This window comes from Hordeum vulgare, chromosome 6H (genome assembly GCF_904849725.1).
Source record: "Hordeum vulgare subsp. vulgare chromosome 6H, MorexV3_pseudomolecules_assembly, whole genome shotgun sequence".
NCBI classification, from domain to species: Eukaryota; Viridiplantae; Streptophyta; class Magnoliopsida; order Poales; family Poaceae; genus Hordeum; species Hordeum vulgare.
The window spans coordinates 46,950,503-46,968,848 of NC_058523.1; the positions used below are offsets into that span (position 1 = coordinate 46,950,503).

The following is an 18,346-nucleotide window of genomic DNA, read 5'->3' on the forward strand; positions in this document are numbered from 1 at the left end:
GAAAGAAGGGCACCTACCGCCTTACGTGGTGGCCACAAGACAGCGTGGCGCGCCCTACACCCTAGGTCGTGCCCCTATGGCTTGTGGGCCCCTCACGCACCGCCTTCTGTTGATTCCACTTCCAAAAATTCACATATATTCCAAGAAAAAACTCTGTATGTTTTTATCCCGTTTGGACTTCGTTTGATATGGATTTTCTGCGAAACAAAAAACATGCAACAAACAGGAACTGGCACTGGGCACTGAATCAATATGTTAGTCCCAAAAATAGTATAAAAAGTTGCCAAAAGTATATGAAAGTTGTAGAATATTAGCATGAAACTGTTGGAAATATGCCCTAGAGGCAGTAATAATTAGTTGTTATTATATTTCTTTGTTCATGATAATCGTTTATTATGCATGCTATAATTGTATTGATTGGAAACACAATGCATGTGTGGATACATAGACAAAACACTGTCCCTAGTAAGCCTCTAGTTGACTAGCTCGTTGATCAAAGATGGTCAAGGTTTCCTGACCATAGGCAAGTGTTGTCACTTGATAATGGGATCACATCATTAGGAGAATCATGTGATGGACTAGACCCAAACTAATAGACGTAGCATGTTGATCGTGTCATTTTGTTGCTATTGTTTTCTGCGTGTCAAGTATTTGTTCCTATGACCATGAGATCATAGAACTCACTGACACCGGAGGAATGCTTTGTGTGTATCAAACGTCGCAACGTAACTGGGTGACTATAAAGATGCTCTACAGGTATCTCCGAAGGTGTTCGTTGAGTTAGTATGGATCGAGACTGGGATTTGTCACTCCGTGTGACGGAGAGGTATCTCGGGGCCCACTTGGTAATACAACATCACACACAAGCCTTGCAAGCAATGTGACTTAGTGTAAGTCACGGGATCTTGTATTACGGAACGAGTAAAGAGACTTGCCCGTAAACGAGATTGAAATAGGTATGCGGATACCGACGATCGAATCTCGGGCAAGTAACATACCGAAGGACAAAGGGAATGACAAACGGGATTATATGAATCCTTGGCACTGAGGTTCAAACGATAAGATCTTCGTAGAATATGTGGGATCCAATATGGGCATCCAGGTCCCGCTATTCGATATTGACCGAGGAGTCACTCGGGTCATGTCTACATAGTTCTCGAACCCGCAGGGTCTGCACACTTAAGGTTCGACATTGTTTTATGCGTATTTGAGTTATATGGTTCGTTACCGAATGTTGTTCGGAGTCCCGGATGAGATCACGGACGTCACGAGGGTTTCCGGAATGGTTCGGAAACGAATATTGATATATAGGATGACTTCATTTGGTTACCGGAAGGTTTTCGGGCATTACCGGTAATGTACCGGGAATGGCAAATGGGTTCCGGATCTTCACCGGGAAAGGGGACCACCCACCCGGGAGGGCCCAAGGACCTTGGGGGTGGCGCACCAAGTAGGTGGGGTCAGCCCAAGGCTGTCTTGTGCAAGAGAAAGAAAAACCAAAAGAAGAGAAAGGAAAAAAAAGGAAAGGTGGGAAAGGAGAGAAGGACTCCACTTTCCAATCCTAGTTGGACTAGGATTGGAGGAGGACTCCTCCTCCCCTTGGTGGCGCAGCCCTTGGGGCTCCTTGAGCCTCAAGGCAAGCCTCCCCTCCCCTCCTCCTATATATATGGAGCTATTAGGGCTGATTTGAGACAACTTTTCAAGGTAGCCCGACCACATACCTCCACGGTTTTACCTCTAGATCACGTTTCTGCGGAGCTCGGGCGGAGCCCTGCTGAGATTAGATCACCACCAACCTCCGGAGCGTCGTCATGCTGCCGGAGAACTCATCTACCTCTCCATCTCTCTTGCTGGATCAAGAAGGCCGAGATCATCGTCGAGCTGTACATGTGTTGAACGCAGAGGTGCCGTCCGTTCGGCACTAGATCGTGGGACGGATCGCGGGACGGTTCGTGGGACGGTTCGTGGGCAAATCGAGGGACGTGAGGACGTTCCACTACATCAACCGCGTTCACTAATGCTTCTGCTGTGCGATCTACAAGGGTACGTAGATCGGAAATCCCCTCTTGTAGATGGACATCACCATGCTAGGTCTTCGTGCACGTAGGAAATTTTTTGTTTCCCATGCGACGTTCCCCAACAGTGGCATCATGAGCTAGGTTCATGCGTAGATGTAATCTCGAGTAGAACACAAAAGTTTTTGTGGGCGGTGATGTGCGTTTTGCTGCCCTCCTTAGTCTTCTCTTGATTCCGCGGTATTGTTGGATCGAAGCGGCTCGGACCGACATTACTCGTACGCTTACGAGAGACTGGTTTCATCGCTACGAGTAACTCCGTTGCTCAAAGATGACCGGCGAGTGTCGGTTTCTCCAACTTTAGTTGAATCGGATTTGACCGAGGAGGTCCTTGGATGAGGTTAAATAGCAATTCATATATCTCCGTTGTGGTGTTTGCGTAAGTAAGGTGCGATCCTACTAGATACCCATGGTCACCACGTAAAACATGCAACAACAATTAGAGGACGTCTAACTTGTTTTTGCTGGGTATGCTTGTGATGTGATATGGCCAACGATGTGATGTGATATATTGGATGTATGAGATGATCATGTTGTAATAGTTAATATCGACTTGCACGTCGACGGTACGGCAACCGGCAGGAGCCATAGAGTTGTCTTTAAACTAACGTTTATGCTTGCAGATGCATTTACTATATTGCTAGGACGTAGCTTTAGTAGTAATAGCATGAGTAGCACGACAACCCCGATGGCCACACGTTGATGGAGATCATGATGATGGAGATCATGGTGTGACGCCGGTGACAAGAAGATCGTGCCGGTGCTTTGGTGATGGAGATCAAGAAGCACATGATGATGGCCATATCATGTCACTTATGAATTGCATGTGATGTTAATCCTTTATGCACCTTATCTTGCTTAGAACGACAGTAGCATTATGAGGTGATCTCTCACTAAAATTTCAAGACGAAATTGTGTTCTCCCCGACTGTGCACCGTTGCGACAGTTCTTCGTTTCGAGACACCACGTGATGATCGGGTGTGATAGACTCAACGTTCACATACAACGGGTGCAAAATAGTTGCACACGCGGAACACTCGGGTTAAGCTTGATGAGCCTAGCATGTGCAGACATGGCCTCGGAACACATGAGACCGAAAGGTCGAGCATGAATCGTATAGTTGATATGATTAGCATAGAGATTCTTACCACTGAAACTATTCTCGACTCACGTGATGATCGGACTTGAGATAGTGGATTTGGATCATGTACCACCCAAACGACTAGAGAGATGTACTTTTTGAGTGGGAGTTCTTAAGTAATATGATTAATTGAACTAATTGTCATGAACATAGTCTAATGGTCTTTGCGAATTACGATGTAGCTTGCGCTATAGCTCTACTGTTTTTATATGTTCCTAGAGAAAATTTAGTCGAAAGTTGATAGTAGCAAACTTTGCAGACTGAGTCTGTAAAGCCGAGGATTGTCCTCGTTGCTGCGCAGAAGGCTTATGTCCTTAATGCACCACTCGGTGTGCTGCACCTCGAGTATCGTCTGTAGATGTTGTGAACATCCGACATACACGTTTCTGATGACTACACGATAGTTCAGTGCAAAATACTTAATGGCTTAGAAGCAAGGTGCCGAAGACTTTTTGAAACGTCACGGACAATAAGTGATGTTCTAAAGAGATGAAATTGTGATTTCATGCTTGTGCCCTTGTTAAGAGGTACGAGAACTCCAACAAGATTCTTTGTCGACAAAGTAAAGGAGAAAAGCTCAATCGTTGAGCGTGTGCTCAGATTGTCTCAGTACGACAATCGCTTGAATCAAGTGGGAGTTAATCTTCCAGATGAGATAGTGATAGTTCTCCAAAGTCACTGCCACCAAGCTGTGAGAGCTTCGTGATGAACTATAACATATCAAGGATAGATACAATGATCCTTGAGCGATTCGCGATGTTTGACACTGCGAAAGTAGAAATCAAGAAGGAGCATCAATAGTCGATGGTTTGTAAAACCACTAAGTTTCAAGAAAGGCAAGGGCTAGAAGGGATACTTCGTGAAACGGCAAAACAGTTGCTGCACTAATGAAGAGACCCAAGATTAAACCCAAACCCGAGACTAAGTGCTTCTGTAATGAGGGGAACAGTCACTGAGGCAGAGCAACTCTAGATACTTGGTAGATAAGAAGGCTGGCAAAAGTCGAAAGAAGTATATTTGATATACATGATGTTGATGTGTACTTTACTAGTACTCCTAGTAGCATGAGGGTATTGGATACCGGTTCGGTTGCTAAGTGATTAGTAACACGAAATGATAGCTACAGCATAAACGGAGACTAGCTAAAGGCGAGGTGACGATACGTGTTGGAAGTGTTTCCAAGATTGATATGATCAAAACGTCGCACGCTCCCTCTACCATCGGGATTGGTGTTATACCGAAATAATTGTTATTTGGTGCTTGCGTTAAGCATGAACATGATTGGATCGTGTTTTCTGCAATACGATTATTCATTTAAAGAGAATAATGGTTACTCTATTTTCTTGAATAATCACCTTCAATGGTTTATTGAATCTCGATCATAGTGTTACACATGTTCATGATATTGGTGCCAAAAGATACGAGGTAATGATGATAGTACCACTTACTTGTGGCACTGCCGCTTGAGTCATGTTGGTATAAATTGCATGAAGAGGCTCCATGCTGATGGATCTTTATACTCACTTGATTTTGAATCACTAGTGACATGCAAATCATACCACATGAGCAAGGCCTTGTTTTCATTGAGATGAAACAAGATAGTAACTTGTTGGAAGTGATACATTTTGATGTATGCAGTCCAATGGGTGCTGAGGCACGCAGTGGGTATCATTATGTTCTTACTTCAATGACGATTTGAGTAGATACCAGAGTATTTACTTAATGAATCACAAGTCTGAAATATTGAAAAGTTCAATTCTGTTTCGGAGTGAAGTTCGTCGTAACAAGAGGATAAACTGTCTACGATATGATCATAGAAATGAATATCTGAGTTACGAGTTTTGGTACGCAGTTAAGACAATGTGGAAATTGTTTCGCAGTTCATGCCACCTGGAACATCATAGTGAGATGATGTGTCTGAACGTCATAGCCACGCACTATTTGGTATGGTGCATGCTATGATGTCTCTTATCAAATTACCACTATCGTTTATGGGTTATGCATTAGAGACAACCGCATTCACTTTAAAAGGGGCACCGCGTATTTCCGTTGAGATGACACAGTATAGACTAAGGTTTAGAGAAATCTAAGCTGTCGTTTCTTGAAAGTTTGGAGCTGCGATGCTTATGTGAAAAAGTTTCAGTTTGATAAGCTTGAACCCAAAGCGGATAAATGCATCTTCATAAGATATCCAAAACAGTTGGATACATCTCCTATCTCAGATCCGGAAGCAAAGTGTTTGTTTCTAGAAATGGGTTCTTTCTCGAGGAAAGGTTTCTCTCAAAAGAATTGAGTGGGAGGGTGGTAGAACTTGATGAGGTTATTGAACCATCGCTTCAACCAATGTGTAGCAGGGTGCAGGAAGTTGTTCCTGTGGCGCCTACACCAATTGAAGTGAAAGCTGATGATGGTGATCATCGAACATCGGATCAAGTTACTACAAACCTCGTAGGTTGACAAGGTCGCGTACTGCTGCAGAGTGGTACGGTAACCCTGTCTTGGAGGTCATGTTGTTGAGCAACAGTGAATCTACGAGTCATGGAGAAAGCAATGGTGGGCCCGGATTCCGACAAATGGATGGAGGCCATGAAATCCGAGAGAGGATCCATGTATGAAAACAAAGTGTAGACTTTGGAAGAACTACTTGATGGTAGTAAGACTATTGAGTAAAGATGGATCTTTAAAAGGAAGACAGACGATGATGGTGATAAGTCACTATTAAGAAAAGCTCGACTTGTCGCAAAGATGTTTCCGACAAGATCAAACAGTTGACTATGATGAGACTTTCTCACTCGTAGCGATGCTAAAAGTCTGTTAGAATTATGTTAGTAGTTGCTGCATTATTTATGAAATATTGCACGTAGGATGTCAAAACATTGTTTCCTCGACGGTTTCCTTGAGCAAACATTGTATGTGATACAACCAGGAGGTTTTGTCGATCCTAAAGATACTAGCAAGTATGCAAGCTCCAGTGATCCTTCGATGGACTGGTGCAAGCATCTCAGAGTTGGAATATACACTTTGATGAGATGATCAAAGATTTTAGGTTTGTACAAGGTTTATGAGAAACTTGTATTTCCAAAGAAGTGAGTGGGAGCACTATAGAATTTTTGATAAGTATATGTGGTTGACGTATTGTGGATCAGAAGTAATGTAGAATTTATGTAAAGCATACAAGGTTGTTTGAAAGGAGTTTTCAAAGGAATACCTGGATTGCGCTACTTGAACTTTGAGCATCAAAGATCTATGGAGATAGATCAAAAGCGCTTAATGGAAGTTTCAACAAGATGCATGCCTTGACAAGTTTTTGAAGGAGTTCAAAATAGATCAGCAAAGAAGAAGTTTTTGGTTGCGTTGTAAGGTGTGAATTTGAGTAAGACTCAAAACCCGACCACGGCAGAATAAAGAGAATAGACGAAGGTCGTCTTCTATGCCTTAGCTGTAGACTCTAAAGTATGCCATGCTGAGTACCGCACCTGATGTGTGCCTTGCAGCAAGTCTATTAAGAGGTACACAGAGTGATCCAGGATTGAATCACTGATCAGTGGTCAAAGTTATCCTTAGTAACTAAATAGACTAAGGAATTTTTCTCGATTATGGAGGTGGTTAAAGAGTTCGTCGTAAAGGGTTACGTCGATGCAAGCTTTGACACTAATTCAAATAACTATGAGTAGTGAAACAGATTCGTATAGTAGAGTAGATATTTGGAGCATTTCCGAATAGCACGTAGTAGCAGCATCTATAAGATGACATAAAGATTTGTAAAGAACGCACGGATCTGAAAGTTCCAGAACCGTTGACTAAAACCTCTCTCATGAGCAAGACGTGATCAGACCCCATAACTATATGGGTGTTGGATTCGTTGGAATCACATGGTCATGTGAACTAGATTATTGACTCTAGTGCAAGTGGGAGACTATTGGAAATATGCCCTAGAGGCAGTAATAATTAGTTGTTATTATATTTCTTTGTTCATGATAATCGTTTATTATCCATGCTACAATTGTATTGATTGGAAACACAATGCATGTGTGGATACATAGACAAAACACTGTCCCTAGTAAGCCTCTAGTGGACTAGCTCGTTGATCAAAGATGGTCAAGGTTTCCTGACCATAGGCAAGTGTTGTCACTTGATAATGGGATCACATCATTAGGAGAATCATGTGATGGACTAGACCCAAACTAATAGACGTAGCATGTTGATCGTGTCATTTTGTTGCTACTGTTTTCTGCGTGTCAAGTATTTGTTCCTATGACCATGAGATCATATAACTCACTGACACCGGAGAAATGCTTTGTGTGTATCAAACGTCGCAACGTAACTGGGTGACTATAAAGATGCTCTACAGGTATCTCCGAAGGTGTTTGTTGAGTTAGTATGGATCGAGACTGGGATTTGTCACTCCGTGTGACGGAGAGGTATCTCGGGGCCCACTCGGTAATACAACATCACACACAAGCCTTGCAAGCAATGTGACTTAGTGTAAGTCACGGGATCTTGTATTACGGAACGAGTAAAGAGACTTGCCGGTAAATGAGATTGAAATAGGTATGCGGATACCAACGATCGAATCTCGGGCAAGTAACATACCGAAGGACAAAGGGAATGACATACGAGATTATATGAATCCTTGGCACTGAGGTTCAAACGATAAGATCTTCATAGAATATGTGGGATCCAATATGGGCATCCAGGTCCTACTATTGGATATTGACCGAGGAGTCACTCGGGTCATGTCTACATAGTTCTCGAACCCGCAAGGTCTGCACACTTAAGGTTCGACGTTGTTTTATGCGTATTTGAGTTATATGGTTGGTTACCGAATGTTGTTCGGAGTCCCGGATGAGATCACGGACGTCACGAGGGTTTCCGGAATGGTCCGAAAACGAAGATTGATATATAGGATGACTTCATTTGGTTACCGGAAGGTTTTCGGGCATTACCGGTAATGTACCGGGAATGACGAATGGGTTCCAGATCTTCACCGGGAAAGGGGACCACCCACCCGGGAGGGCCCAAGGACCTTGGGGGTGGTACACCAAGTAGGTGGGTTCAGCCCAAGGCTGTCTTGCGCAAGAGAAAGAAAAACCAAAAGAAGAGAAAGGAAAAAAAAGGAAAGGTGGGAAAGGAGAGAAGGACTCCACTTTCCAATCCTAGTTGGACTATGATTGGAGGAGGACTCCTCCTCCCCTTGGTGGCGCAGCCCTTGGGGCTCCTTGAGCCTCAAGGCAAGCCTCCCCTCCCCTCCTCCTATATATATGGAGCTATTAGGGCTGATTTGAGACAACTTTTCAAGTCAGCCCGACCACATACCTCCACGGTTTTACCTCTACATCGCGTTTCTGCGGAGCTCGGGCGGAGCCCTGCTGAGAATAGATCACCACCAACCTCCAGAGCGTCGTCACGCTGCCGGAGAAATCATCTACCTCTCTGTCTCTCTTGCTGGATCAAGAAGGCCGAGAGCATCGTCGAGTTGTACGTGTGCTGAACGCGGAGGTGTCGTCCGTTCGGCACTAGATCGTGGGACGGATCGCGGGACGGTTCGTGGGACGGTTCGCGGGGCGGATCGAGGGACGTGAGGACGTTCCACTACATCAACCGTGTTCACTAATGCTTCTGCTGTGCGATCTACAAGGGTATGTAGATCGGAAATCCCCTATTGTAGATGGACATCACCATGATAGGTCTTCGTGCGCGTAGGAAATCTTTTGTTTTCCATGCGACGTTCCCCAACAGAAACAATCTAAAATTATAGATACGATGGAGACGTATCAGACGTATCAACGACATCCTGCTGTTCTTCACGGCAAGTGTAAACGGAGCGGAGGAGGTATCAAACCTGTTGGATTCTTACTGTTTGGCCTCGGGACACCGGATCAATCGAGATAAGTCTTCAATATTTTTTAGTAAGGGTTGCCCAGAAATTGTCAGAAATGCGGTAAAAGGATTTTTGCAGGTGCCTAACGAGTCCCTAAGTGATCAATATTTGGGGATGCCAACAGATGTCGGCCACTCGAAGAAGCAAACTTTTAAGTACCTTTCTAATAGAGTTTGGGACAAGGTGAAAGGTTGGATGCGCAAATGTCTCTTGACTGGGGGTAAGGATGTTCTAATCAAATCTGTGGCCCAAGCCATCCCAGTCTTCTCGATGTCCTGTTTCAAGCTCCCACGAGGCCTATCTGACCACATAAAATCTACCATCCGGAGGTTCTGGTGGGGATGCAAGCAAGGAGAACGTAAGCCTGCAGGGGTCTCCCGGGACATCATGACGCAACCAAAGAACCTTGGGGACTGGGATTTAAAGACTTGGAGATCTTTAATTTGGCTCTGCTGGCAAGACAGTCATGGAGGTTATTACAAGAACCTGACACTTTGAGTGCAAGAATTTTGAGGGCATCATACTTCCCCAATGGCTCTATCTTAGACGCGGAACTTGGGTCCAAACCATCTCAGATTTGGCGAGCCATCATCAAGGGATAGGACCTGCTTAAGCAGGGTCTGATTAGGCGGATCAGGAACGGCCAGACTACCAAAATCTGGGCTGACAATTGGATCCTAAAGGAAACTACACCTCGTCCAATCACTTCTCTGGTCACAAACCCCCCCCCCCACCATGGTGTACGACCTGCTTTCCCCAGCAACGACATCATGGAACGAGGGTTTAGTGCAGTCAGTTTTTCTATCGATTGATGCGAATGCCATCCTGAAGATCCCTATTTGCACTAACAATACCCCAGATTCCTGGGCGTGGTTTCCTAACAAAAAGGGCAAGTTTTCTGTCTTGTCGGCCTACAAGCCTCTACTGCAAACAAAATTGCAGCGGGAGGAATGGCTTGATGGGCGCATCAGCTCCTCTCATTCTCAAAGGGATGAGCAATCTGGGTGCTCCCTGTGGAAGCTGACCGTCCCATCCAAAGTCAGAATTTTTCCCTGGAGACTTGCGCATCATTCTCTCCCTACCATAGATGTGTTGAAGCTCATGAAGATGGCAGGCCAGGATGTATGTCCACTTTGCGGCGGACTGGATTCATGGTGACACGCTCTAGTCTCTTGCACCATGGCCAGGTGTGTGTGGGCGCTAAGATATGAGGGGATTGTGTCTCATATGGCGGCTAATACTGAATCGAATGCAAGGCTCTCGCTCTTTGAGCTTAGTGATATTCTGGACCAAGACAGCGTCACTCGTATGTTTGTAAACCTGTGGTCCATCCGGTATGCAAGACGCAAGGCTATATATGAAGCCATCTTCCAAAGCCCACCGCAAACGAAGTCCTTCATTGACAACTTTATTGCAGAGCTGGGACAGGTGGCAATCAACGCTAGGAGAGGCCCTTCAGCGGCAGTACAGACATCGGCGGCATCATGGAGACCCCCTCCACTCGGTTCCGTCAAGATCAATGTTACTGGAGTTGGATCACGGCTATTCCATGGAGGCGTGGTGGCGTCCATTTGTCGTGATCACATGGGCCTCTACTTGGGGTCTTTTGTGGTGGTTTTCCGGGGAACCAACGATCCTGCTATACGGGAGTCTTATGCTTGTCGGGAAGCTTTATCTCTCGTTCAGGACCTAGATGAGCACAACATTTGTGTTGCCTCAGCTTGTGTGGAGGTGGTTAACGACATCACTAGGGGTACAGGAGGCCCTAATGCAGCCATTATCAAAGAGATCAATCACCTTTGTAATAGATTTCGATCTAGTTCCTTTTATGTTGAGCCTAGGGCTTTTAATGGTGAGACCAATAATTTTGCTAAGTTTGCATATAATTTAGATGAGTGTTGACATGTGTGGTTGGACATCCCATGACACAAACATTGTATCTATTGCACTTGCTTTGAATGAACAAGGAAGGCGAGAATTCTCATTAAAAAAAGTCTGAGCTCGCCTCTAGTTGCTCCAAGGAGAAGGAGCATCTTCCTCTCCACGGGAGAATTGATTATAACCCCCCCCCCCAGTTCGTGAGCAACAGCAACATAAGCCCCTTTGTTAGGCGCGCTCCCTTTCGACCCCCTTTGGCTTTGTTATCTAGTTATTAAGGTAACAATCAGAAATTATAGGCTAATTATAATACAAAATGACTAATCTGCCCCTGGCTATTTCTTCTAGTCGTGTCCTGTTTCCCGCAGAAGCCTCGCTCGTCCCGTTTCTTTCTTGCTGCTCGCCCTGTCCGTGACCTAGCCGCCGTCCGCCGTCGTCCGCCGCCGTCCGCCGCATCTCCCCGCCGTCCGCCGCAGCATCTCCCCGCCGTCCGCCGCCGTCCCTTGCTGCCCCAAGGTAAGGCAACCTTCTTCCCTCCATTTTTGTTTGATTTGATTGCTTCCTCTGGCATAGTTAGTCTAAATCTTTGAAACCCTAGGTGTTGAGGGGGATTTACATGGGGATTTGAGTGGGAAGGGCTGGATCGACGAAGGGGTGTGATGGATCCGTCAAGGTAACATCATATTCCCCTGTTTTTGTTTGATTTGTGCATCAGTTTTGGCGTGGTAAATTTCTGATTTGTTCCATATATATTGAATAGGATCGATGCAATGTATGTGCATGATTCTAATCAATCCAGTGTGACAAACCTAACCACTGAAGTAGAAAAGGCCAGCACCATTGTTGATTGGTCTACTCTTGTAATTGAACCCGAAACTGATGAAAACAATGGCGGGGATGAGAAGCCGGTTGACGAGGAAGCCATGTTTGCTCTGTTTGGTTTAAAAACAGAGGTAGATGAGAGACCTGCTGAAGTGAAAGTTGCAGCCATTTTCGCTCCTTTTCCGCATTATGATGAACATGAAGTGAAAGCTGCTGCAATGCTTGTTGATGATAAGGCTCCAGAGGAGCCAATTTTTGTGTGGGATGAACGACACCCAAAGATGGAGATCGGGACCCCATATCCTGATATGGTTGCATTTAGAAAGGCTATAAAACAATATGCCATCAATGGAGAGTTCGAATTTGGCACTAAAAAAATGAACCTGAGAGGTTTCGGGCTTTTTGTAAAGGTCAATCCCAAATAGGTGTACCTTGTCAATGGTCACTAACTGCTAATTGGAAGAGATACGAAAAGTGTGTTGTGGTAATAACTTCTTTGGGCTTTGTTCCATTCGAATTTGTACCATTTTTGCTCGCATTGTCATGGTACTAACCTTCAATCTGTACCTTTTTTGCTGTAGGTTGTGAGGCATCAAATGGACCATATTTGCAGCTCAACAAGTGGAAAAGTGACTAGTATAACAAGTCAATCTTGGGTGGCTGATAAGGCAGTGGCTATGCTCAAGAAAGATCCATGCATTGGTGTTGTGAATATACCGAAAGAATTAGAAGATGAGCATCATGTCAAGCTTGATTACCGCACGGTGTGGAAGGGCAAACAAAAGGCAACAACTAGCTTATATGGGAGTTGGGAAGAAAGTTTCAGGACGTTGTACAACTACAAGGCAGAGATAGAATTGCGGTCTCCGGGAAGCATTGTTGAGATTGATACAACTACCCATGATGGTGAGGTACATTTCAGCAAACTATTTATTGCCTTCAAGCCTTGCATAGATGGGTTTCGGAATGGATGTAGGCCATATATTAGCATAGATTCAACTCACTTGAATGGCAAATGGAATGGTCAGTTAGCTGTAGTCACTGCTTTAGATGGTCACAATTGGATGTTCTCGGTGGCTTATGGTTTTATTGAGTCTGAAACATCCGAGAATTGGGCTTGGTTCATGAATCAAGTGAAGAAGGCAATAGGAGACCCTCCTTAGGGACCACCATAACTTGCTATGGATGAGGTGCTTGTTCAACCCTGAGATCAAGTGTGACTACATAAATAATAATCTTGTTGAATGCTTCAATGCATGGGTGCGAGACATCAAGGACTTGCCCATTGTGCAGCTTGCTGACAAGATTAGAGAGATGATTATGGAGCTATTTAGGAAGAGGAGAATGCTTGGAGAAAAATTTATAGGGATAGTACTACCATTTGTCATACACTAATTGAATGCAAAGACTAGAGGACTAGGACATCTTAAGGCCAAAGCATCAGCTGATTGGAGTGGGGAAGTGACCAATGTCAACAAAGATGGTGAGAGACATGTGGTCAAAACACTCACACATGAGTGCACATGTCTTCAATGGCAGCACACAGGCAAGCCTTGTGATCACGCACTAGCCTTCATAAATGTCTTGCAAGCTCGCAACTTTGTCAACATGGAGGCTTATGTACATGAGTACTACTCGGTTAACAAATTCAGGGCAGCTTATGAAGGTGTAGTTGAGCCTCTTACCGACAAGAAACAGTGGCCACAAGTGGATGTAGGCTTTGTGCTGCGTCCACCACTTCCAAAAGGCAACAAAAAGGGTGCTGGAAGAACAAGGAAGCTGAGGGCGAAACATTGGTGGGAAGGTGGATCAAGGAAGGGATCCTTGAACAAATGCACAAAATGTGGAGAGCTAGGGCATAGAGAAGCTGGCTGTCCTACAAATGGAACCAAGAAAAGGTAGAAAACTGTAACTGTTGTTTCTAGTTCTTATATGATGGTTCATTTACATAAAATTGTTCTAACTGCTTTTTCTTCTTGTAGGAACCGTACCAGCAAAAAGAATACATCGCCATGGTTTGATGTTTCAGTTAGCAATGTCATCCCATCTACTCCAACCAAGAGCACAAATGCTGCCACAAGTAGCAGTCCTGGAGCTGTTACAAGGAGCCAAGTTGCAACCCAAGTTGCTGCCGCTACACCAACAAAGTCTTCAGCAAAAGGAAAGAAAAAGAAGATGACTCCTAAGAAGAAGAAATTAAGTGACCTGGGAGATAGTTTGTGGCTGTGCGTGAGAGACAAAAAACTCACTTTTATTTATTGTGTGTGAGAGACAAAAACTCACTTTCATTTGATGTGTACGTGAGGTGCAAACTCACTGTTATTTTGCGTGCTGAATTTGTTAACTATTATGGTATCAGTATGTGAACCTTGTTGGATTTATCCTTGTGAGTTTGTTGGTTTGCTGTCAGATTTGTAAGTTTGTGAAACCATGTATTTGCTGTCATTTATGTGAGGTTATGTGAATGTTAACACTGCAGGAAAATTATAGCATTTTTTTGGTTCGAAAGAAACCCGTACCATCACAATCTAGTTGGGCAGCATATCCAGGGATAGTTTTGTCTATTCATATGTCCATTTGTTATTTATACATTGGCAAAACTGTTAAATATTATAAAGGGGACATCAACTACAGCATGTCGAAACAGAGGGGTCGAAAGGGATGCAAACGAACTAGGGGGTTTACGTTGCTCTGGCGCACGAACAGGGGAGGGTTATAATCAATTCTCCCCCTCTCCACTCCAAGTGAGCAGCACACCACCCCCTCTCCACTCTTCACCGCTGCCGGCCGGCCCGCCAAATCTGGTCGAACCCTAACCACCGATCCCCTTCCTCTCTGGTCGGACCTGCCGCCCGATTCTTCAGCCCGTCATGGATCTGGCGCACGAACGGGAAGGGTTATAATCAATTCTCCCCCTCTCCACTCCAAGTGAGCAGCACACCACCCCCTCTCCACTCTTCACCGCTGCCGGCCGGCCCGCCAAATCTGGTCGAACCCTAACCACCTATCCCCTTCCTCTCCGGTCGGACCTGCCGCCCGATTCTTCAGCCCGTCATGGACTCGCCGGTGCTACCAACCGCCGACCGCCGGACGCACCTCTCGCTCCTCGCGGACGAGATCCTGGAGGAGATCTTCCTCCTCCTGCCCACCCCGGAGGCGCTCGCCTGCGCGTCCGCCGCCTGCACCACCTTCCGCCGCGTCATCACCGACCGCCCCTTCCTCCGCCGCTTCCGCAAGCTCCACCCGCCGCCCCTCCTCGGCCTCATCAGCGACAGGGGCGGCGGCTTCCAGCCAGCCCAGGCGCCGCACCCCTCCGCGCGGCTCGCCCGCGCCCTCCTCGACGCCGCCGATTTCACCTACTTCTTCGTGCCCAAGCCCAAGGAAGGGTGGCTCAGCCCCTGGCATCCCCGCGACGTCCGCGACGGCCGCGTCCTCCTCGACTGCAGGGTCCCGGGGAGAACCTTCAGATCCGCCCTCGCCGTGTGCGATCCCTTGTCGCGGCGATACGTGCTGCTGCCGCCCGTGCCCGACGAGGACATAACGGCCCAGGAAGGACGCCCGGCTGAATTGGCGCCAGTCCTCGCCCCCGTCGGTGACCATGAGGATGAGACGTCGTTCAGGGTGATATGCATGGCGCACTACAGAACCAAGATTGTAGCGTTCGTCTTCTCGTCCGTTACTCGGCAATGGTGTATAGCTGCATCTCCCAGCTGGAGCTCTTTGGGCACAGACCGCCCCCATGGTCTGCAGAACAGTTCTGATTTGGGAGGATGCCGTGGCTTGTCAAGTTTCGACCATGTGCGTGGCAGCGTCTACTCAACATCGCCTTGGATGGACAAATTTCTCGTTCTGGACACAAAGAGAATGGAGTTTTCCACTATCAGCGATCACAGTGGCTTCCATAAACTGCTTAGACGTCTGCCTGGCCAGGCACTTGCAGAACACGGTATGCACCACCGAGCTCGGCCTGGCCAGACCAGAAGTCTGCCTGGCTCTGTAGTGGGTAGAGAAGGGTCCCTTGAGTTGTTGTCTCTTGTTGGTGATCACAGTCCAAATGGATTGTTTAGTCTTGTTTATACCAGTCAAAATAACAGCGAATCTCCCAAGGAATGGGAGCTGGAGAATGTTATATCTTTGCCTGACCAATATGACTATTTCACTGTGGGGGCAGCTGAGGGATTCTTATTTCTCGGAGGCACTACAGAATCTCAGCAGGACTGTCATGAAACTGAATGGGTGGATACTTGGCATATAGATTATTTTTCACTGGAGGTCCCCACTTCAGAACTTAAGAAGATCTGTAGGATGATAAAGCCATGCTTCAACCATGAACGTGTCCACCCATACTTTGGCTTCCCACCATCGTTGTCAAGACCGACTATATGAAGTTGTAAGCTTGTTCTCATACCAAGTGCTTGCGTATTTTCTTTAGATTCTCTCATGTGAAATAGTAAAATCTTATTCTGTTTTTTTGTGTGGTGTTTCTCTGCCCTAATTGTGCATGTAGGACGTTATTTGTTGACTCTGTTTTTATTGGGAGAATTTGTCAGAGTACTGAAGATGATCATGGTTTGTTTCTGACCTGTCCAACAAATGTCAAGTGACTGGGTAAGTAAAGAAAAAATCTTATCAGGAAAGGCATTTATCCCACTAAATTTGCATCACCTGAAAAGCATTTTTGTAGACAATATATTACCTGTGAAAACAGGGGAAAAGAACTAGACAATCATAAGCTACAATATACATACAGTACACTGTGATTCTAGTGATGAAGGCCTTGCTTGGAAAGCTACATTCCTTGTGAGTCTCTATCTCCACAGGAAGGACTATTGGAGAAAAAAAAAATCTAGTGAACATTCCTGAGGTTTTACGACCTAATTGAAAATACCATCTTAAAGCAACCTAAACTAAAAATATCTATTTCCACTCCTCTTGTCAGTGTAGATTCCGCTGGCGATGAAGATTAGTGGTTAAGGTGGCAAAATCTCAGATTGAGCCATAGGAAATAGAGACTAGGGCCCATGCCAGGGACACTGTACAACAACCAAAACCCATTGGTTTTGCAGAACGAATCAAGTTTTACTTAAAACCCTTCTTACCTCCTCAGCTGGCTTGGTTTTCCTGGATACACTGCACCTCTGGTCCTCTGGTGGTAACCAGACCCAGACTTGTTTGATCATTGGGTCTAACCTTTTGCTGTCCAACTGTCGGTTTACGCTGGATTTTATTTTCCTAGTTTGAATTCCATCAATTGAGCATATCCACGCCAAATATCAGATGTGAAAGCTTGATTGTAGTTTACCAGTTTTGATGTTTATATACAAACCTGGACTATCTGTTGGAATGGCAGTACATCATATAGGGCTTAGTATTTTACATATCATTCATTGGAACCGTTGATTCTCATAAGATGAATGTTGTTTAACGCACGAATCATTTAGGTAATGCTTGAGGGCCTTGAAGCTTTTATCTACCATTGAAATGCTATGTTTCTGCTAATGTATTAGTGATATGCTTCAGAACTGGGATTATATGTCCCTGGTGCTCCTGGAGCACGGATGAACTGCTTACGTGCCGTTTACTCTTAAGCTGTAGTGCTGCACTGTACTTTCCAGTTTTGCATGGCTGATCTCATTTTTTATATTGCTCCCAAAATGTCATCTTCAGCTGTACTTTACTTTGAAATCGCGGAAACAACTATTTTTATTGGACCCACATCGGTTTTCTTCTTTGCTGTAACTATTGATATCTGGCAGGGATGAACTCATTTTGCTTTCGATGTCTTTATCTGGGCCATGCATCTGCTGCCGTTGAGGATAGATGGAAGACGGTGCTCGATGTAGTAATATACTACCTCTGTTTTTAAATATGAGACGTTTTGGCAGTTCAACAGAGGGTGTATGTTTGGAAATAGTGTTGTGTTAAATGTATTTAAGCAAAGACATGTTGTGACTTTTATCTAGCATTAATATGTACCCATGTGCATATACTGTTGATGTGCTGGGAGAATGGCCTTCACCACTGCGGTGAACTCGTGTACCACTAATAAGAGACATGTTATATTCGGAGAATCACTACTTATTATTGCATTTAATCTTCTCAACAAGTTTATCATCTATAGGTTTTATGCTCCAGGCCCCCTTTGCCTTTGTAGTGTTGTAGGAACTCTGTAATTTTCCATGAGGAATAGCTTGAGATATATGAATTTTTGAGAAAATCAGATATAAATTCTGACCTTATAGAAAATCCATGTCCTACATGATCATTATTTCTCAAATTCTCAAAAACAATCTTGTGGATATCTGAAGAAATCTATGTTTCCATTCTATTTATTCTTATGCTTGCCGTTTTGGCTCGTGTGCTATGGTACATGTTTGTCACCCCGTCCATTTTTCGTGGGAACTTGAGAATGAAAATAGAAACCATAACTGAGTAATTACAACTAGAGATGTTGATGTGAGAATCGGTTGCAATTATTTAAATGAAAGATTTGGTTGTATGAAACAATTTAAATTAACACAATGGGATTTGAAACTAAAGTACATGTAA

The 18,346-nt window shown here is 44.9% G+C and overlaps 1 protein-coding gene across 1 annotated transcript; it reads left to right on the forward strand.

Moving 5' to 3' along the window:
* The first annotated feature begins 14,717 nt into the window (after window positions 1–14,717).
* LOC123403803 lies at window positions 14,718–17,868 on the forward strand. Its single transcript, XM_045097719.1, has 2 exons — window positions 14,718–16,187; window positions 17,554–17,868. The coding sequence occupies exon 1, from the start codon at window positions 14,852–14,854 to the stop codon at window positions 16,181–16,183; it is 1,332 nt and encodes a 443-aa protein (XP_044953654.1). The 5' UTR covers window positions 14,718–14,851; the 3' UTR covers window positions 16,184–16,187; window positions 17,554–17,868.
* Window positions 17,869–18,346: the final 478 nt, after the last annotated feature.

Excerpts from the sequence above, each read along its gene's own strand:
- LOC123403803 (XM_045097719.1), top strand. The coding sequence starts at position 14,852 with ATGGACTCGCCGGTGCTACCAACCGCCGACCGCCGGACGCACCTCTCG.